At 38.9% G+C, this 21641-nt stretch overlaps 1 protein-coding gene across 1 annotated transcript in view; it reads right to left on the bottom strand.

Moving 5' to 3' along the window:
* LOC143885233 (protein SPIRRIG-like) overlaps nucleotides 1-21641 on the bottom strand; it is a 38674-nt gene that overhangs the window by 2052 nt on the left and 14981 nt on the right. Inside the window, exons 3-18 of the mRNA XM_077389308.1 lie at nucleotides 21523-21608; nucleotides 21234-21369; nucleotides 21073-21129; nucleotides 20012-20185; nucleotides 17681-17872; nucleotides 17500-17565; nucleotides 15827-15941; nucleotides 14458-15635; nucleotides 12053-12761; nucleotides 11854-11956; nucleotides 10673-11763; nucleotides 8589-10236; nucleotides 4871-7942; nucleotides 1197-1505; nucleotides 752-1058; nucleotides 249-395 (exon numbers count right to left, since the gene is read on the bottom strand). Of these exons, the coding sequence (XP_077245423.1) occupies nucleotides 249-395; nucleotides 752-1058; nucleotides 1197-1505; nucleotides 4871-7942; nucleotides 8589-10236; nucleotides 10673-11763; nucleotides 11854-11956; nucleotides 12053-12761; nucleotides 14458-15635; nucleotides 15827-15941; nucleotides 17500-17565; nucleotides 17681-17872; nucleotides 20012-20185; nucleotides 21073-21129; nucleotides 21234-21369; nucleotides 21523-21608 (9390 nt within the window). The remainder of the gene's footprint in view (nucleotides 1-248; nucleotides 396-751; nucleotides 1059-1196; nucleotides 1506-4870; nucleotides 7943-8588; nucleotides 10237-10672; nucleotides 11764-11853; nucleotides 11957-12052; nucleotides 12762-14457; nucleotides 15636-15826; nucleotides 15942-17499; nucleotides 17566-17680; nucleotides 17873-20011; nucleotides 20186-21072; nucleotides 21130-21233; nucleotides 21370-21522; nucleotides 21609-21641) is intronic.

Raw genomic sequence — 21641 nt, 5'->3', positions numbered from 1 at the left:
AGGATACTAAGAATTTTTGTCATCAATAAAATATAAGAGTTGCGAGAATCCCAAGGAAACTTCACTGGCTTAATGTGATTAAGGGTGTCTAGCCTTATTTTGAAAAGAAGGGTAAAGTCAATTTCAAGAGAAGGCATTGCAAATTCCCTGTGTACATGCCCACAAACTGTGGTGTAGACAAGGGATGGCCAAATTTCGAAAGTGAAGGTTTTCACAAACAGCATATAGATTACAATGCCAGTACTCACTTTCCCCTTCTGTTTATATCCGAAGATGAGGTCGAACCAATGATGTAGATTTTCTGAAACATAGTCTGATTCCAATGCTTCTCGATGCTTCTGAATGAATTCTCTGGCACTGCCTTTGGCCCAAGGGGGCAACAAAACATCATCAACCTGAAGGAAAAAAAGTTCATTATAAAAAAATGATAATTACCGTGACAACTTTTGGACAGCATATTCAATAGTGGAGTACAGTGGCATAATAGAAATGAACAGAAATTTATATCGATGATAAGAGGAATGATAGACTGAAGGGCGCCCTTGCAAGAAACCAGTTACAAGGGCACTCCTATAATCCTATTGGTTTTTATAAGAAAAGTGCATTTATGATTATAGTTGTCAACATCATTTCCTCTTTTTTTTTGTGCCATTATAAATGCACTTTCTTGCTTTGGACCAATGAGGGCGCCATTGCAACTGATTTTTGCAAGGGGGCGCCCTTCAGTTTATCACTCCTCAGATGATAATACCTTCTCTCCTGATTGTTTTTCTCCCAAGTCAAGGTGGAATCGGTTTTCCAGGAACTCTGGCATGTAGAAAAATTCTGGAATTAGTTCCTTCACATCTGATGTGTTACCCTTTCCGGCCGCACTTAACCACGTGTCCCTTACACTATTGAAGAGACGGTCAGCATGGTCAAACTGACCACCTTGTAGTTTCAGGTTCTCTGTACTGAATGGTGGCAGGCGTAGAAGATAGAAAAATACAATCCCAGCACTAGAATAGTGTGAACCATAGTGAAATTTGGGAACATCTGGGTCATCCCAACTTTCATATCTGAGATTGAAAACGCATGAAAGTTCAACAAAGCCCGATAGGAAAAACAACTGTGATGAGATAATTCAAGAGATTAAAATGCAAAGTAGAATAAATTGAAACACAAGAAGATATGGTTGGTGAAAAAGCTTAACGAACCTTTTCATGAATTCTTCTTCTCCCTCTTCTGTTTGGCATCCCATTGGTTTATCAAGCTTACGGAATGTATTTGGATCTGCCAAATCTAGGGTTTCACTCTCATAGTCTGCAAGAACCCATGGAAATACAGGATATTGAGTGAGATCACTATATCCACGTCCGGCGAGAGTGTTGAGGTGCATGAGGTACTGGAAGTTGCTAATTTCTCCATTCTGCCACCTCTTGGAAAAGGACTTGGCGGCGATCTTGAAAAGACGGCTTCCTTCATTGCTCTCCAGTTTTGATGATCCTGAAATTGTTGTGTCTAACCTGTTGCATAGATGCATATTCTGAGTTTTGTGCACTAAAATTTCAAGGGAGCCAGCAACAGAAAGAATTGAAAAGGCAAAGATATTGCAATAGGGAAACAATCTGAAGACACACTTGTGTTAAGGTTGTCACAAACAGCCTTCCTAATATTGCCAACTGTACCAAAGCAAGGATATATTACCAAAACAAGAGTACTTTTGTCCTTAAAAAAATGCCTCCTTGAAAAGGGAGGAGGACACCCCTGAAATGTACTTCTCTTCATAGCAGCACTCTTAAAAAAGTATTTCGAAATTTAATCAACATGGGAAGTTTTAGAAGTAAAATAATAATAATAATTAGTAATGATATAGGTAGGCAGCGATATAAACAATTTTGGTCTTTCCCACGTGTGCCCAATATAAACAATTTATCTTCTGTTAGCTCCTTGTGCTGTTAGCCGAAAGGTAATAACAAAAACTTGGATGCTTATGGATATAGCAAAGGCAAAAACCTTGGCTAGATAATCATGGGGTTGGTGCTTGAAATCATTTTGTAACACCTATGGCATAAATCGAAGGGGAGATGGAGATACCAAACCGAATCAACAAAGAGGGCAGAATATCGAATGATCAAGAGAAGGTTAACAATGAGGAAACCAGGTTACAGAAGGAACCAGGGAATGGTGTTAGGGTTACCTTCTTTTTTTTTTTCTTTGAATGGTATGGTGTTATCTGATCCAAGTTAGAAAGGATACAGGTATAGAAATCATCAGAAAAGAATGGCTGGATGTGGATCCAAAGGCTCCTCCTCATCCAAGTGTTGTGTTAATGGTGCTGATCTAAGAAACATCTGGAGGACATCACACAACTATTTGTTGAAGACTATAGCCCAAATCAGTCTTCCAAACAGGGAACTAGAATTAATGAGGAAAATATGATGCAAATTGGTGCTGTATTGGGAGTTGACTGAAGGCAACAAGAGCAGGCTTAAAATTTTCTAACATCAGAAATAACATGGATTCGCCTAAGTATTTTAATTAATTCTTAATATTAACTTCTATATAATAATATGATTATAAAAAGAAAAATATTGAAAATTTAATTAGGTTAAGAAAATACAACATTTTATTTCCGTATGAAATTTACTATTGTTAGTAGTGTACATGTGACTAAGGGTATTTTTGTCATTGTATTCTTCTTCCTATATATATATATATATATATATATATATATATATATATATATAGAGAGAGAGAGAGAGAGAGAGAGAGAGAGAAGAGTTCATGCGCTAGAGCGCAGATAGCTTATCTGTGCTCGAGTGCAGAAAACAAGGGTGGGCCCACATTTTTTGGATGATCCTAAGCATTCATTTGAAAGGCCCCATCATGGATGGGGTGTGTACCAAAAATCAGCTCCATTGGATCATCTTAGGGTGTCCATTTGTGGGGGGGGGGGGGATGGACAGATACTGTTTGTCCACAAATCTGCGCATTTTTTCACCCCACAAAAGGAAGGGTTAGGATGATCCATTCCCCCCCCCCCTTTTTTTACATGGGGCAGCCCCCTCTATTTTTTTTTATTTCTTTACAGAATTAATTTCGGCCGAAATTTCGGGAGAAAATCGGCTAAGTGATCCATACAGAATGGTTTGTAGATCATTTGAGGTTTGAGCTTATGCATAGAGTTTTTGGTCTTTGAACTGGTTAATGAATAGAGATGAATTTTGTTTGAGCATTCGAGCTTTCCTTTTCATCAGTCTAGATTGTTCAAATTTATAGCTGTTTTAACTCTTTTTAGAATTATATATACACTTCAAATGAATTAAATTGTTAGATTGTTTAATTCTCTAGTTTTGTTAGACTCCTAGTAGAGTAATTGCATCACCCTAGGGTCCCCGTATGTAGGGGTGGCAACGGGGCGGGTCGGGGCCGGATGTTGGGGTCCCCTTCCCCTTCCCCTCTGCGGGGAATTTTCCCCCTCCCCTTCCCCTTCCCCTCTGCGGGGATGGTGGGGAATCCCCCTCCCCTCCCCGCGGGGAATATCTAATCCCCTTCCCCTTCCCCTTCCCCTCCCCGCATCTTTCGGGGACAAAATCCCCGCCCCGCCCCCTCTTTGGAACCCAATCAAACCAGCAAACAGAGCTTCTTTCTTCTACGTCCATTACAGACAATATTGTGATGAATGCTATGATTCTATTCATGTGATCAACAAACAGATGGACAAAATCAGAAATGCATGGATGAGACAACAAACATAAATAACAACAGGACCTCATCTTTCAGCAATTTTCTGCATAAATTATGGAATGATAAATAGGAAATGAGCACCAGGATTACCTTCATTAACAGACAGCCAATGTGCAAAAAGTAACTATTTCAGTAGTCACAATGAACTTTAAAAGTCCATAAGTGGGCGCTCACACACGCAAAATAATGTTCATTAGTTCATTCTGTATAGCATGTTAACCCCCAGATGAGCATGAGAAATGAGAATGGAGAAGAGAACAAAATCAACAAATGACTTATTTCTTTAACTGCAATTCAGTCTAGTGCTGACATGAAACAAATTTCTAGTAGCTAAATTTTTCTTGTTGAAAATTAAAACCTGCAATCCAACCCTAAAATTTTGTTGGCACTACGATTTTTTGATAATTGCATACACTCAGCGTCTCAGGCTCTCAGCTTGTCTTTATTATTTCAACATCTGTGAAAAGGTTATTATAGTTCCCAAAATGCTCTCAGAAGCTAATTAAAAGGAAAAGACAAGCTAAGTTTATGTTTGGGGGAATCTTGTAGCCGATCCACAGAGTTTCTAGTAGTTTTCCTTAAAAAAAACACTTAAAATTTACAAAAAAATGGCATTGATTAGCGGGGCGGGGCGGGGCGGGGCGGGGCGGGGACAACTCCATCCCCTTCCCCTTCCCCTCCCCGCACCGGGGAATTTTTATAATCCCCTTCCCCTTTCAAATCGGGGAATCCCCTCCCCAAACGGGGCGGGGCGGGGCGGATCCCCGCTTTTTCGGGTGAAATTGCCAGCCCTACCCGTATGGCATTACAAGCTCTCATCAATCTCCATGAATCAAGAATTCCTTATATTTTTTCATTGAACAATATAGCTGTAAATAAGAAAGTCGCCAGGAAGGGAAAGGATAGAACAAACATGTGATTTAATTATTTACCCAAAAAAAAAAAAAAAAAAAGGAAAGCATGTACATAATTATATGCATGTCATAGACCAGATTTGCCACTTTAGAGCAGCTAATATCTAAATCACAGAAAGAAATTTCCCAAAAACTCAATAATTAGAAAAACATAAGCAATAGCACATTGAACTAGATCATTGGAAAAAGAAAAAAATGGAACTATTAAGATGAGGTGAGAAGAATACATGTTGTTCCGTGGGAGATTCATGGCAACCAAATTTTTAAACACTTCCTCCCTCTCTTTTTTGTGAAAAACCAGAAGATCATTACATCCATCCATACTAAATATCTCAATGGCAACAGGACGCAACTGGTAATCACGTTTTAGAATCTCATGGATGCTGTCGATTTTCCACATACGCCAAAGATGAGACAGATTACCACTGGTGCACACCTTCTCCTTTCCCCATGCACCACCATTGTATGCCCATGCTCTTCCCCCAACGCATGCTTTAACTCCAACAGCCCCTGATGAAGGTGATTTTAACTGGAATTCCGCGCTGCCAGTAACATCTTTCTTTACACCCAAAGCTTGATCGATAACAGAGAGTTCATCTTCACAAAACTTTTCACATATGCGCAGAGACTCATCTATGTAAAAGTTCTCAATCACATATAAACAGAACTCCCCTATAAGGAATATACCATCATGCTTGTCAAGGCCTACAAGACGCTCACAATTATATCTGAACCTTATCTTTTCAAGAGGTTCGAGATATGGTCTAATTAAATAATCACCATTATCATGTAGCTCCCTATCTGACTTATCCTCGGATACTTTCATGTCATCAACTTTCATAGAAGAAGACTGCCATGGAGAACCCAGATCAGATTTTTCATTGCTTTCAGTTATTTGGGCAGAAACAACACTGGACTTAACCCCAAATTCTAAAGCAGAGTGAAGACTTGCTTCATTTATACTGCTACACTGATCGTCATTCCACCCAACCCTAGCAGAGTTTGAATCTTTGTCTATATAATCATCTGCTTCCTTGAAAGAAGACCTCTCATAATCGATGGCATCAAAATGCATCTGCTCAACGGCATCAGATAAATGATGAAAAAATGAATCGGAATCCGCTCCGGAAGCATCAAGACGATTCTCAATCTTCTCCTTAGCCAGATCATCTTCCCCCAACTCAAATCTTTCTCTAAGAACATTTTGAATTGTATCAATTTTCAATTTGCAACGCTCGAGCTTTTTACGCATTCTATATGGCCCTTCAATTGGACATAGCTGCCATTCAGGGTCTACACAAGAAGAGTACCGCGATAGCAATATTCCTCGCTCATGGACAAGTTGTTGAAGATGGGTTTGCCATTCACTCTCAGCATGGAGAACCCATCCATATTTATCTTGGCGTACAACTCGCAGCTCAGTTGCCATTTCATCTCGGACCAATTCAAGGGCATATCTCCGCTCATTCATCTGTTCCCAGTGTCTTAAGTCCAATTTCGAAACATCCCGCAATCTTTTCCCCATTTCTTTTTTACGACGACTTTCCATGCCTTTTATTCTCACCCCAGGGAACTTTGCTGAGCCAGTAATATACTGCAACCACATTATAGCGGCACACTGCTCCAACACTTTATTGATAATTAGTTCAGAACTCTGAAGCCATTCAAAGAAAACCGAAGAACTTCCCGTCAACAATTTGTCAAAGCCTCCATGCAAAACATCCAAAAACTGCCCTTGGTTTGGTTTAGAAACAAGAAACTCCTCTAGTGCAGCGCGACGGTGTAACAGAAGATACTTGATAATGTCCACTGCCATGGTTTGTGCATTTCGTCTCTGGTCACACAGAAGAGAAATTAAATTTATACAGAGACAGCATATGAGATCAGTATCAAGATTGCTAGGGCAAAGTACAAGTCGCTTATGAGCAATTAATAACTGTAAGACGGTGCAGATATCAATCCCGTGGTCATCTTGTAACACATTCATGGACAAGCTCTTCCTAGATTCTACTTGCAAGCCCAAAGATGAAAGCAAATCGTGTTCTCCAATAGTGTCTAAGAATGATGGCAGGTAACAGTACATTATCATGCGGTTCGTGTTCTTCAAAAGTGCGTGTATATATGTCTCAAGTTGCCTGCCTCCCCTTGCGATGGAGAGAAGACCTTTTCCTATGGGTGCTGCCTCTTCGATCTTACCATCTTTGTTAGCAAATTGTAACATGGATAATAAGAACTCTAAAGTTCTCAACACTCCACTTGGTTGAGGGAAAGCCCCCATATACACACGATCAACAATCATCCAGCATAATGAATCCAAGTTTGTAGACCAGCGACTCTTATCGAGCTTTTTCTCATCTTCCTCATCATCCCGCAGGAGGCGCCTTTCCAGGAAATTCATCAATCGACTAAGACACAGACCCTGGAAAATTAATGCAGAGTCAGCATCCACATACAAAGGTACAGTTTCCAAAATGGTCTCAATGATTTGTGTTGCTTTCATCTGCTCTGTCACGATATCTGCAAGAACTTCTGCAACAAAGTCTAAAACAGCAGTAGCTGCCGCAGAACATGGACCTCCTCCATAACCGGAGTCCTCCATTTCAAGTAAAAGCTTTGAGCTGATCGCAAAGAAGGTGTTCACGGCAGCTGATCCTTGAGAGGTGGACTTTAAGTCCTGAGATGCATCAAAATCACTCGCGGACACTGAAGACCGCATTGATGGAGTAGCACATAGTTGAGCTTTTGGGTCGTTATTGCTCGCGCTGCCGAGCCATGATGTCAATGCCAGCACCGGGGATGAAGAGGGAGTGACCGCTAGTTTAGAATTAGATATCTCGGATAAAACGGGAGAGTCAGGCACAGTAATAGATATAGAGCTAAATGAATCTGTGAGGTTAATGGTATTCTGAGTTCCATTAATGTTATGAAAGTTAAATTCATGGGTGCTGGAAGGGGCTGTGGACATCTTCGCAAGACTTTCACCATCAGAATTGAGAATTTCCTGGATGGGTTCTCCCATGGATGGCTTGCTTGATTCCAATTGCGATAACATGGCTCTTTTCTCCACTTTATCTTGCAGGAAATAGTTTGGAAGCCCAAGCATGTCTTCAGAACTGGTACTTTTCTGTGCTTGAGGAAAGCTCCCAACGCTTATTGAAGTTTTAGTAGACTGTTCATTCTCATGAGGCAAGCTCGAGAATGTATGCTGAGAGCTGTGGGTGTCGTCAGAGTCATTAATGTTTTTCTCATCTGGCATTCTTACTGAGAGGTCTTTTGCCATCTTCACCGCGTACGCAGCCCTGAAAAGCAACCCCAGTCAGTCCTGACAAAATATTATTTCAAATGTACTTAGTTTGCACTTAAGATGATGAGATTTTGGTAGTTCTGCTTGTACTTAGTTTGCACTTAAGATGATGAGATTTTGGCATTAAAGGGGCCGTTTGGATACTCGGAATTTAGAATCTTGGATTTCCTCAATATCCTGGATGAGAGATCAGAGAAGAAAGAGACCCACCATCGTTTTCTGATTTCTAGCCCTTCTTTCCATCGAGCGAGAGAGTAGGAGATCGTCCCGTGTTTCCAGGTTTTTGAAATCTCAAGATGGGGGAGAGATTTCTAAACCCTGGATTTCATACTTAAAATCTAGGATAATGGATTGTAAAATCCAGAATTTTACACCGCTTTCAAACTAAAACCTGGATTCTAAAATCCACGTATCCAAACACTCTCAAAATGTATTTCTTCTTCTTTTTTGTTAGTTATGCTTGTACTTCTTGGGGATCATCTCGGTCTCCCCTTTCTTGAATGGGATAGCAATCATTCAAAAAAAAAAAAGATGAAGATATTTTGGTTGTGGCAAAAGTCAAGCCAAAGTTCACTAGTCCAGCCAAATGCAGAAGGAAAACACAGTAAATCAGAAAAGTCAAAAGACATCTTGGGACCCACCTTATGCAAGAGAAATATAGGTCCACACAACTTTCAAGAAACTCAGCACGCCTGCATACAGCGGAGAAAGTGGGACACATCTTTGCCAGATCAACCATGAACCGAAGAACTGAGGTAGCCGCAGCCGGTGCTGCTGCCTCCCCACTCATTAAACGTGCAGCATACGTCTTATGCATTAGAGCTTCACCTTGAAGATCTCCCGCCATGTCCATTGTTCCTTCTACAAGCTCCGCCAATAGGCTACTGAGCTGTGAAAGATTACCCGTTTGGTGAGCTTGCATAGACTGCAAACTCAATCGATCAAATGTAGATTTCGCCATAGCAACCACAGATTCTAATAACTCTACAAATTTCAGCTCTCCAGAACTTCCATCACTTTGCATAAGGGCATGGAAATCTAGCATACGGACTTCGGGTAGTCTTGGATAAACGGGCTTGCCAAATATTAAACAGAATAGAATGTAGTATATTTCGGGAGAGTCGTAGAAACTCGGGAGGACACGGATTAGGCCTTGATAACCCCCACTGTTGCGAAATTTTAGAGCCAACGTGGGAGAAGATGCAAGAGACACCCCGAGAAGAGTCATCGCCCATCTCATACTGGTTGGATGGAGAGCTTCATCAAGAAAATATGTGATCAACTTGGAAGAAACAGTCTTATGCCATTGTTCGAGCAACTCTTCCAAATTTATAGTCATTTGCAAATCAATAAGCATTTCCAATAACATATTTCTCACAATAACATGTTTTCCCATCGACTCTCGAATGATTTGATGCTGTGGTGTCAGTTCAGGAGGTTCAAATGTCATAATGACAAACCTGACCACATGTTCCAATTCAGAAGCTAAAAATCCATCCTCCAAAATGACCCCAAGCAATACTACCAGTTTCTCTAATACAGGAACTTCCACATCACCCCTCTGTAAAGTTACTAGTAAATGTTGAATGAGGTTAATTCGTCGTAAGACTGTAAGGTTATGATTTCTGTACCAATGCATGGATACCAATCGCTCGAGAAATCCAAGAAGTGCTATTTGAATTGAGACAGGGGATGTAACCCACAGGGTCCAGTCCAACAGGACATGCTCGACCATATCAGCATTTGACAAAACAATACAGTTGGAAGTTTCTGCCTGCAAATCAGCATTTTCAAGCTCGGAAAAATGACTAAGTGAATCATTCTGCACCGCAAAATCATCCAAATCCCCATGTGATCCAACGGACGAAAGCTCATCATCAAACTTGGACAAAGTAAGAACATCAACATTGGCTTCATGAATGGTTTTGATAGGGGAAGCAATAGGGCGAGTTCCTTGAAACTTTAGGCTTTCTGAAAAAGAAGCTTCACATGCGGCAATCTGGAAAAAGATATCAAGGGACTGCATATCAAACAAAGACATTCTACGATGGAGGAATAGGGCAAGTAAATGGTATCCTCTATAAGCTTGCATGGCGTGCACATTATGAGGACTCTGATGGAGTGCAAAAGCAAGTAAGGTGAGTGCCATGTGTAGCATATCCTTGGTTTCAGAAGCTTCAACAAGAGCTAAGACAATGGCCATCCCACCAACTGTACGGATGCTTTCTCCAATGACACATTGGTTGCAGATATAAATATCTCCATACAGACGACCAAAGCGTGGTATACCTGTAAATCAAAAGAAGAGAAGCTAAAAATTCCCTCATTTTTTCACTGAAGAAAGTCAAGGGTAAGAAACAAAGTCAAATAAAGTATGTCACAAATATCTCCGATATTTTCAAAATATAGCGATTTTATCGTGACATTTTGATAAAATGACAAAATCCCAAAATAACCCGAGATTTTAAAAATATAGCGATATTTTTATCTACCGTGATATCATCATGATATGCTTACAGTATTTTAACGAGATTATTTATTTTATATTTTTTCTAATTTATATATCTTTATATATTTTTTAAATAATTTTATTTTTATCATTTTTTCCCTATATAAACCCGAAAAAAAAAAACAAATTTAATATATCCTGAGATTTTCCCTTTCCAAGAAATTCCCGAGAATGATATTCGTGACTTAGAAATAAACATATTGGAGATTTACAGACCACCGATAGGGGAAGCAGCCGCTGATAGTGGATCGACTAGATTGAGCAGGGAAGAAGACCCAGATGCTCGGACGGCCTCTGAGGATGTTCCATCAAATGCAAATATTAACTTTTTCCCGGAAAGCTGTAGCGAAAGGTTTCCGAGTCTTTCCATATCCCAAACAATCCCACTCCCATCCGTCTTAAGATTCCCCTGCTTGCTAGCACTGTTAACCCTTTGTGGAGTCAAAGGTAACTCAGCATCCAATGAATCTAAAATGGCCATGCTACCCCCACCACAAGCCTGGTTAGGAACAAATTGCAGAAGGTCTGTATCTTGGAAGAGCCCCCTATACCCTCTACCAAGAATGTACATGAAGCAAATACTTCCTGGTGTGAGAACCTCCTCGAAAAGATAGCAGCAGCGAAGTCTCCAGGAGAGTTCGGTAACTTTTGCATGGGTAACTGGAGTGCCAATAGTTACCTGTAATGGTTTTCCAACTGGAGAGGGTGAATACCCTAGCTTTCCTGTGTGTCTCAGCTTTCCATTGAGATAAACATACGCTACACTGGCCTGGAAAAGTCCAGCCAAAGCATTAGGCTTATTGTGAACAACTGCAAGATGATGCCACCTTCCTTGTTCTAGTTCAAGATCGGGAAATGACAAGGAAGAGGAGTTGCTGGTTGCAAGAGTGAGAACGCCGTCATCCTCAAGGTAAAGTTCGGTGAAAAATGTATTGTTATCGTCAAGTGCACCAACAGAAAAGATCCGGAGAACGTGCCCGCCAGAGGTGTTCCTCTTTCTAAAAGATATAGATGGTTGTTCTGGTACTTTTGTTTGGTTTTTAACGAAATTGCAAAACTGAAACCAGCAAACAAATGAATATCCGGCAGCAGGAGGCCATGTCCTTTCCCCTAAAGATACTTGAACACATGCATGCCCAACTTTGCTCATGTCCATCTCCACAAAAGGCGCTAAAGAAACATTCTCAGAAACCGTGTCTTGCATTTGAATTAATCTCTCCATCATATCAACAAGAATATGACCTGAATTTATCAGTTTCGTCTGCAGAATATATCTAACAAGCACACGGAGCTCCGATGAGGATAACCTGCTACCAAAAATATGACCCTAAACATTTCAAAACCAATCATCTTAAAATACATAAACTAATGGCACATATATGAGACAGAGTCCTTGCCTGTATGCCCCAAGAACTTCCACAATCCGTAACGCTTGTCTAAGTAGTGGTGATGAACCCACAAGAAATGGGTGGACTGTCTCCAGTAAAAGTCCCACACAACCTAATTTATGTAAAAAAAAAAAACAAAAGAATAAGGGAACTATATGTCCAATTCAAAGTAAAAAAGACAAAAATGACAGGATGCTCTGTTCCGCACCTACAGAAGTCAGCTTTTCCTGATTAAAAGGACCAGCGTGAGCAAGCTTTTCAATGAAATTTAGCACTTCTAGTTGCACCTTTGGAGTAAAAAGTAGCAAAGATCGGATCAACACTCCCACAGCACCGGCATTATATACACACTGTCTACCAGGACTAAAAGTACCTAATGAAGTACTCAAGAGAAAATTCGCCGACCCAGCTTCAACAATATCAGATATTGGGGCACTCTCAGCTTGTAGGACACAGGATGGTGGAAGAACAATTTCAAGTGCAAGCTCAAGCAACAACTGGGTAACTTGTTTTTCGCAATCCACACAAAGCAGACCAGACTCACATAAAAGATCATAAAAGGTCTGGGATGATATAATTGTATGAAGTTTTAATCGGTTAATAGCATTATTGCATACCCCAACAATCACAACACGCAGTAAAAAACTAAAAAGCTTCATGTGATCTATTAAAGAAGATTCGTTGTCAGCACGTTCTCCATCGCTCTGGAAACTATGGAGTGTCGTAAGTAGGAGTGAAAATCCGGTGACTTCTCCAAAGACCCGCTGTGCTGAGTTATTAACTCCCAGGATGCGCCATAAGGCTCCAAAAGTGTCACACCTTGCGTCATTTTGAAGCTTGTATTGAGATCCCAAAACACTTGTAACTATTCCACTTTTAAGAACTTCAATAAGTGCCCCCAATTCTTCTGGGTGAGCCTGAAACAAGTTAAAAGCCGGTTATCATTCACAAAGGGCAGTTAAAACTTAAAAGCCGGTTATCATTCACAAAGGGCAGAGACAACAAACACACATTTATGGGGAATGATACTAAGAGAGGAGATCAGGTCATTGTATGAGAAGAAAATGGGAAGCATCATCAAGTGTTTCAAAGGACACACATGAGAATCAATTTCAATGAAAAAATCTAGACTTGTAGAAAAACCAGTTTTTCAAAACTCGTAATCTGACAAGAACTCGGCCAAAGTAAAACTGAGTTGACTTGGGTGAGTCAATCATTGACATAGGGAATTTCTAAAATAGGGGTGCAACTCGGGTAGGGTCAGGTTGGGCTTTTGCAAAAAAAATGACTTGGAATCAACCTGTGTTGCATGGATTCGGGTTAGCGGATCCCGACACAGATTTGAGGTGTCAGATTCAGCAAACCCGAAAAAGTAGGATTCATGGATTCAGTAATTTTTAAATAAAATAAAATTTTAAAAATTAAAAAATTTAAATATTATATATATATATATATATATATATATGTGTGTGTGTGTGTGTGTGTGTGTGTGAGGAAAGAGTTTCTACTCTATAGAGTAGATAACATATCTACTCTGTCGGCCAAAAATACAGGGGGCACATGTTTTGGATGATCCAAACCATTCATTTGATAGGCCCTAACATTGATAGGGTGTGCCAAAAAAAACAGCTCCATAAGATCATCCTAATCCTTCGATTTGTGGAGGTTAAAAATGGACAGATTTGTGGGGGTTTATACCCGTCCTTTTTAACCTCCACAAATTGAAGTGTTGGGATGATCCTATGGAGCTGATTTTTTGGTCGCACCACCCTATCTATGTCAGGGCCCATCAAATGAATGGTTTGCATCACCTAAAAAATGTGGGCCCCCACTGTATTTGGGGCCGACGGAGTAGATAACTTACCCTCTCTCTCTGTGTGTGTGTGTGTGTGTGTGTGTGTGTGTGTGTGTGTGTGTGTGTGTGTGTGTGTAATTGAGGTTGAAGGATCGGGGTATTTGAGTTTTTTACTAAGAGAGTTGAAGGAGGAGGAAGAGGGGTCGATGTTCCAAGGTCGAGGGTCGAGGTGCTAGGGTTTTTATTAAAAGAGGATATGGTGTGCTTTCATATAAAAAAGTTAAGAAGAAAACGCTTTTAAAGAGAAAATATACAGGATTCGCATTTTAAAAGAGAATCTGATGAGTCGGATTCGTCCGAAAGAACAGGATTCGTGCGGGACACGGCTATGACAAGAATCCATGCGTGTCCCATGCGAATCCTTGTTCGATTAGCGTGTGGAGGCGTGTCAACACAGATTCGGCATGGGGGCAATGAATCCATGCAACACAAGAATCAACCAAACCCGACCCAATTTTAAGGTAAAAGCTTAACCCGAATTTCAAAAAATTGACCTGAGTTGCATCCCAATCCTAAACAGTGATTTTTTTTTAAAATTTAAATCTTTGTATTCTAAACAGTGATATACGCATTGAAATATGTACTTCCACTTTTAAAATTAGGCATTTTTCAAACTACTATCGGGGTAATAATTAATTGTTGGCCATTCAGGTGAGATTGTGAGAAGAAAAAAATATTTAAAATAACGCTATCTCTGTAAGAGTTTAACCAGTAAGATGATATAGCAGAAAAGAATAATATTGGTAACAGAAACAAACCTGTGTAACATCTTCAATTATCAAACATGATAACATTCGGAGAACCCCAGAACGGTGAATATCGGATACCAAAAATGGGAGAACAGTGGTGACGCCATTTGACATTCTTATATATGACTGGTTAGCATCAACTCTCTTCAGTAAAGAGACCAGACAATCCCATGCAACACCAATTGTACCCTCATCTTCAAAAACCGGAAACTTCCCAGAACCAGATCCCATTAGCTTGGGTGAAGAAAGAATGGCATCCTTATTGTCCATATGTTTTTTGAAACTACTTGAACTTGGCTTCCTCTCCAAAAGACCAAAAGTTTTGTTATGGGGTTCTGCACCAAAGAGAAACTTATGCTCCTTCAGGTCATCTAACAGGACCTCCAGAACACCAACTTCTCGCAAGACTTTTTTATACTGTTGATCAAAGGATAAGAGTTTTACAAAAAAAGAAAGAATGGTGTGCTTTAGTCCACTGGTTACTGGTTGTTGCAAGAGGCAGCAAAGAGAAAGCAATTCCTGTTCAGGAACACAATTCACGACAGTTACAGCATATTCGAGAATTTTTAAGATTATTTCCTGCAATGATGGAGGAAACTCTGCCATGTTTAGGATGAAGAGAGGCACAGTCCGCAGCTGTTGACACAGCTTATAATTCTCGAGATGACTTGAGAATATTTTAAACATTCTATTCAAAACCTCAGCCTGTAGTTCTATGTTGTCTGCCTTAAGAAAAATATCCTGCAGCATCTGAATGGCTTCAAGATCTCTTACTTTAGTGTTGTCCTTTTCTGAAATTTCATCACCAATTCTATCAGATGATGATGTATGATTTCTTCGATGACCACTAGTTTTACTATTAGTAGGTTTGGAGCCCTTCCTCCCTGTAGGTCCAATTGGTTCCATGGGACCTATTTGTGATAGATTTACAAGAACATCAAGCAACCTGGACAGTGATGGAGAAAGTTTCTGTGGTGAGATATCCCCTCTGCCTAGAAAATCTTGATATGCTACACTGTTAGATACATTGTAACCATCTGAGGCAGAATTTTTGTCAGAAGACTGTTGGGAATGGACAGGGAGAAGCTGATTTTTATGCAATCTGGAGAGTATTAGTGCAAACTGAACAATAAACTGATCGCCGTGGGCATTATGTATATCCTCTCTGAGCTTGATACCACCAGCCTCTACAAATATAAAATGACATTATGCCCAACACAAGGGAAAATCCAGAGTCAAACAACTTTGCAAAAGACAAAAAAACCTATAATTAGAACAACCTGAACTATCAAAAATAAAAAATAATGACATGGAATTATTGTGATAGGTCAGATTGAAATAAAAGTAAATAAAGATGTATGCAACTAAAGGCACTTACCAGATCTATATGACAATTCTACACATTCATGTAGTAAGTCTACTATGCCCATAGTGTACGCAGAATCACCACTCTCAGGATTGAAATCCTTCACAGCCATTAAAAGAACTTTTATCTGAAACAAGGTCAAAGAAGGTTATGATATGTTTTGTGTAAATAGTAAAGGAGATGGCATATTAAGGTTCAAAATTAATATAATGCATGACCAGATTTTTGAATTTTTTTTTTTTTAAAAAGAAACATGATCAGATTTTTGAATTGGATGCACATAATTGGAAAGCATTCCATAACATCATGGGATGTTTACATTTCTTGAGAAATGATAAATTCGCCCCTTTCTTTACATGGGACAGCCAGCTGCAGTGTACGTGGCAATCAGGTCCGCTGAATCCTTCCCATGTTAAGTACATCAGCCCCTCTGCAGTCATAGATACACTGCAGCTGGCTGTGCCAAGTAAAAAAGGGGGGCGGATATATCACTTGCCTCTTAGGATCCAACAACTATAAACTTCAAGCATGATATAATTCTTATATGTTACAAGCTTAAAGAAGTAAAAGATGAAGAAAAGAATAAGAAGAGAACAAAAGAGAGGGTTGAAAGAATCCGTTGGGAAGTTTTGTAACCCGACTTATATCCCTTATTTATATATAACATGAACCAGTCAATTACAAGTATCCCATTACATTAGTATACTCAATAACGATGGGCCCCATCCTAAATAGACACAAATATAAGTTAATCAGTTCAATAATGGGCCCTATCATAACTCCAAAACTCACCATCAATCAAGAGCATAAATGTCATAACCCTAGAATCTTATTGATGTCCATATTTGTTACTTTCTTTCCATCATTCAATCCATAACTTTTTTGAGTTCTCAGCCAAGAACTTGGGGGCCTATGTTCAGAAGAGTGGAAAAAAAATGTTCCTGCAAGTAAACCCTAACTCATTGTAGGTGGAGAATGGATCGCCTAATGGTGTATAGAAGCAGTACAATATGACTCAAAAATCAAAGAAAACTGATTTAGACCTCTACATCTGTATGGAGGGTGTGATACTAGATTTTTTACAATAAGAGAAATATTTTAAGATCAACCTGGCACAATCTAAATTCTAGAACTTATTTGCATCCAAATTTGATCGCCCAATTCATACATGGAGTAGATGTTGCATGTTTCCCAGATGCATGTGCTGGTTTTGACAGAAGATAACAACAAGAACAAGGCAAAAAAAAGGAAAGGAAAAAAATTAAAAGAAGCTGTTGCATGCAAACCGCTAAGAGATTAAGAATCTTCGCTTCAAAATGACTAGATCCTTCACATATCAAGAAGCCTAATGCCGAGAGCTCAAGACAAATGTCCATGCATTGGCATAAACCAATAGGGTGGGAAGCTTTAACCTAATCTACAGCTAAAGTACATAAAATTATTATGTACTTTTTTTTTAATTGCCTGCACCAAGCCTCGAAACCTCAACCTATAAGGTTAAAGACACGTTCCAAACCATCACGGCAAAGGAGAGAATTGGTTTAAAAAAAATTAAATAGAATTGGTAAAATTATTATCTATATGAATATTAAAAGTTGAACCAAAAGGACCGACCTAGAGAAGAATCATGAAACGAAAAAAACATGGGGATGTGTGAAGAGCATGACAAGGGCAAGTTCGTATACCAGATGATGTTTGTGTATATATTTTGCTGTGCTTCCATTGTCATTAACCAGAAGAAGACCAAGTATCTGTGACCAGACAAAAAAATTAGGGATGCAAGATTAAATATCAGAAACAAAATCAACTTAAAGTTCTACATTATACTCTCTGACTATAGCTGAATGCATGTAATCACATATTTACCTGCATGGCATGTCGGTGAAGTTGAATGGTATGCAAAGGAATAAGTCCCTCCTTAAATTGAGAGAAAACAGTCAAAGACCCATTTGCAACCATCTGAAACAAAAGCTGAAGTGAATCATCCTCGATCAGACTCTGTGCAGCCAAAGGATGGCTTGACAATGCTTTCATGATGTGCACTATGTTCCCCTCTACCTGCATGATCCCAACTTTCAGCATGTAAGCTAAATCAATACATTTCTTGTTATCTATTCACTGATAATGAGAACAAAACAAACTTTCTAAAATAGAACTCGGAAAATTTGAATCAAAGGGGCAGCCCTTTGGGCCCAGATTTTAACCAAAGGGGGACATATAAGTATGCATGGGAAAGCATCATAGTTTTAAATTTTGGCCAAAACATTTCATTTCCACCAAAATATTTTGATTTTGCCTGCCATCGAAACAAAATCTAAGTGGATTCGGAAAAATACTAGATTTCACCCGAAATTTCAGGATTACGTTAATTTTTCAGTCAAAATATGCAAACATGCAACTTTTCAGATTTTTTTTTTTATAAAAAAAGGCAAAGTTTCTGATGACAAACATTAACTCCACTCAAAGAAAAGATAACAACAAGATTCCTTTGAGATATTTTATAAAAATGACATGATAAAAAGAAAAACTAATTGTGAAGAATCTTACATGGATTTCAGCTGTGATTTCGAACTAAAATGTTTTTGTGATTTTACAAGATTCTGGCCAAAATTTTGTGTCGAAACCAAAATATTCCTGATTCACTGATGACCGAAACAGAAATCGTAATTTAAAACCTTGGATAGAATTGGAGATTGAAATAAATATAACATCACTTTATTTCAAATTCCTCTAATTGGTTAGTGATATCTTTCACAGTAATTGTAGCAGCCAATGGAACAATGTGCAAATTAGAGAACGGCAGATATCCAAAAACGGGAATGCAGATATCATATCCCTTTCAATTCATGCAACATACCATTAAGAATGTGCAGATGTCTGCCTCCGCTAGTAGCCCTTATACGTGGGCCCTCAAGCCCAAAGTGTGATTATAAGCACAATAGGAGTATACAGTAAAAAAACGTGGATGCGGCGCGTAACGTGGCTGAAGTTCATTTTGTGTTTAAATTTTTTGTCTAACGTTTTGTGTTTAACCTAAACCTTACTGTTCCAGCCATTCACAAAGTGCATGTCACTAGACCTTTGATCTTGTTAAACTATTATGGACGGTTCTCTTGCTTATGTAATGATTATTAAGTGTGTATTTGCGCTTATTCTAGCATTTCTTGAAGTTTCATCTTAAATTTCCTTCATTTGTATGCACTACCATGATTTTTACACAACTTCCATGGACTTCCACAACTTCTACTACTTCCGTGGGGGCTGAAGTCCATATCAAAATCAACATTTGAGACCATGGGGATGGATGATCCAAGCCATGATCATGGTTCAACAACGAAAAGTCTAACCACGGGATCATTTGCATGTTTGCTGTCCTTGCATTGTGCCCATGCAACGCGCCTGCATTTTTCTAGTTGAACGAAGACGAAGATGAATTTTTTCAACCAAGAGTGCTACATTGTGCTTTTAAATAAAATTTAATATTAAATTATTCAAAATAAAAGGAACTGCATCCAATAAATAATTCTATTTGATGGAAGAAGTCTAACTATAAAGTGGCTACATGGTATACATAAGCAAGTTCCAAATGAAATGGCAAATGTTCTATGACGTAAACATTTCAACATAAGTATCAACGGAAAAGATATAATGGTGCAAAGCATGCCATCTTGATTTAATTATAAAAGCATGCAGTCCAGTGAAACCATCCCGCTCCAACAAGTTAAGTGCTTACAGTGTTATCCAAGTGGAGACTATATAAAGTAGCAGAAGGGCATAAGCGAACTGAACAGCATAGGTGAGTCCATGAATTTCATAACCTTCCAACTCAATGGTGAGCAAAAGTTAACAAAAGGATTACTCTTGCCAAGTAAATATAATCAAGGTTTTAAATTTCGTACGAAATACCGAAATTTAGGAAAAATTAATTTTGTTCACAATTTTACTAATTTTCCAAGAAATTTCAAATAAAAAATGTGATTCATTTTTTCCCGAATTTCGGCCGAAATTTCGGGATTTCGGCGAAATTTAAAACCTTGAATATAATATAACCAACTTCAACCGTTGTACAATCCAAAATGAACAGGGCTCAAGTACGCCACAATATTAAAAAGCATAAACTAGCACTTTCATTGCATGTACATAAGCAAAAATTAAGTATCAATTTTCTGTACATGTAATACACAAAGAGCACGGTACCTCAAGTTGGCGCACTTGTACAGCATTATGATCATGAGCTTTTCCAAACAAAATTGGTTCATCTTCATCGACTGATTCTCTCTGATAGGCCTCACTAGGGGCAAGGAGGGTGTGAAGAATATGAATGAGACAGCATAAAATCCCAGAATCCAGAAGAGGTTGTTTATCAATTGGCTGTAAATAAAAACAAGTACATTTAAATTTGGATAATAGAAGAGGTCAATACATATCATGCATGTAGCCAATGAAAGTCCCCACAGCAAAGCAAAACTCATACACTCAAAATGCATAATATGGAACAGTGTTTCGAAACTCAATTGCGGGTCAAAATGCGGCCAAAGCAAATCCGAGTCAACTCGGCACAACGCAGTTGAGTAATCAGTTCACGCAATCATAATTCGGAAGAGTCAAAAGAGTTTTGATCGACTTTGTACGACGAACTGCGGACTATGAAAAGAATGTGGCCAAGGTAAATGGGAGTCAACTTGGGGGAGTCCATGATGACACCTGGGAATTTTGAAACTACGATAGGGAAAGTTATGCAGTTGTGTATGTATCGCATAAATAACATATTACTTATCAACATTTTTACTTGAAAAACTAATGGATTAGTAAGTATGTGCACTAGAATATGATAAAAAAGATGCATACAAAAAACCGAGTCTTAAGTATTTGCTTAACTAATAGTTAGGGACAAAAACATCATGAATGCCTCAGGTTAAAAGATTTAAATACAAGGCATATCATATGCCATATGCCATAGTGAGCATATCATATGCCATATGCCGTAGTGAAACAGAGTGAGTACGATACAAGCATGTTATTGAAACAGTTTTCCAATCAATATCAAAAGGTTGAATGTGTTTAACGCACCCATTTTAAAGTAGATGTGTACTATTGTTCAAGAATGTCGGGCACCACCACAGCACTGTTGTAACTATTACATGAAATTATTTGTTTCCTTTCATAAAAATCCATACTTCCTACGGTCAAAGCAGAGATAAACACAGATGTCTACAACCATATGTATTTCCAAGGTTATAAAGTTTAAACAAGCGTACCCCTGACACAAGTACTTCCACTGCGTATAACAAATTTGAACCCGGACTGACCCCATCCTGCATGACATAAGTTCCCTTAACATTTATTCATAGTAAAACTGTATGATTACAAGAAACTCCCCTGTGTCACAATAACCGGGAAAAAGCAGATATCAACAAACCTTAGAGACTTCAGAGAAAAAACTTATGACTTTGACAAGGTGCAAAGATCTTGTTTTGAATGAGATCTTCAACTTCTCAACATCTGTAACAAATGCTCTACCCACAACAAAAGAGAATATGTGGGATTCAACTAACCTGTGAAGTATTAAGAGTTAACAAAGTTAGATTATCCCAAACAGTCCCTAAGACACCCTTCCTACAGCAATGAACCATATCAACAATGGAAGTGCATGCAACAAGGTTAAGTTTAAGCAATGTAATTAGGCAAGGGAAGACTAATGCACATACGTGGTAACTAAATGAGCTACATTAGCTTGCTGCTTCACTAGCCTACAGAAAATATCTACAGCCATGTTTAGGGCCGATTCTTTTTCCTGTAAATAAGAGTTCACAAACCATTAGCATCT

The sequence above is a fragment of the Tasmannia lanceolata genome, unplaced genomic scaffold, assembly GCF_043159265.1.
Source record: "Tasmannia lanceolata isolate RefF3 unplaced genomic scaffold, GAP_Taslan_0.1 ptg000008l, whole genome shotgun sequence".
In the NCBI taxonomy this organism is placed as follows: domain Eukaryota; kingdom Viridiplantae; phylum Streptophyta; class Magnoliopsida; order Canellales; family Winteraceae; genus Tasmannia; species Tasmannia lanceolata.
The sequence above is the reverse complement of the archived record's forward strand: the minus strand, read 5'-3'. Positions and strand labels throughout refer to the sequence as shown.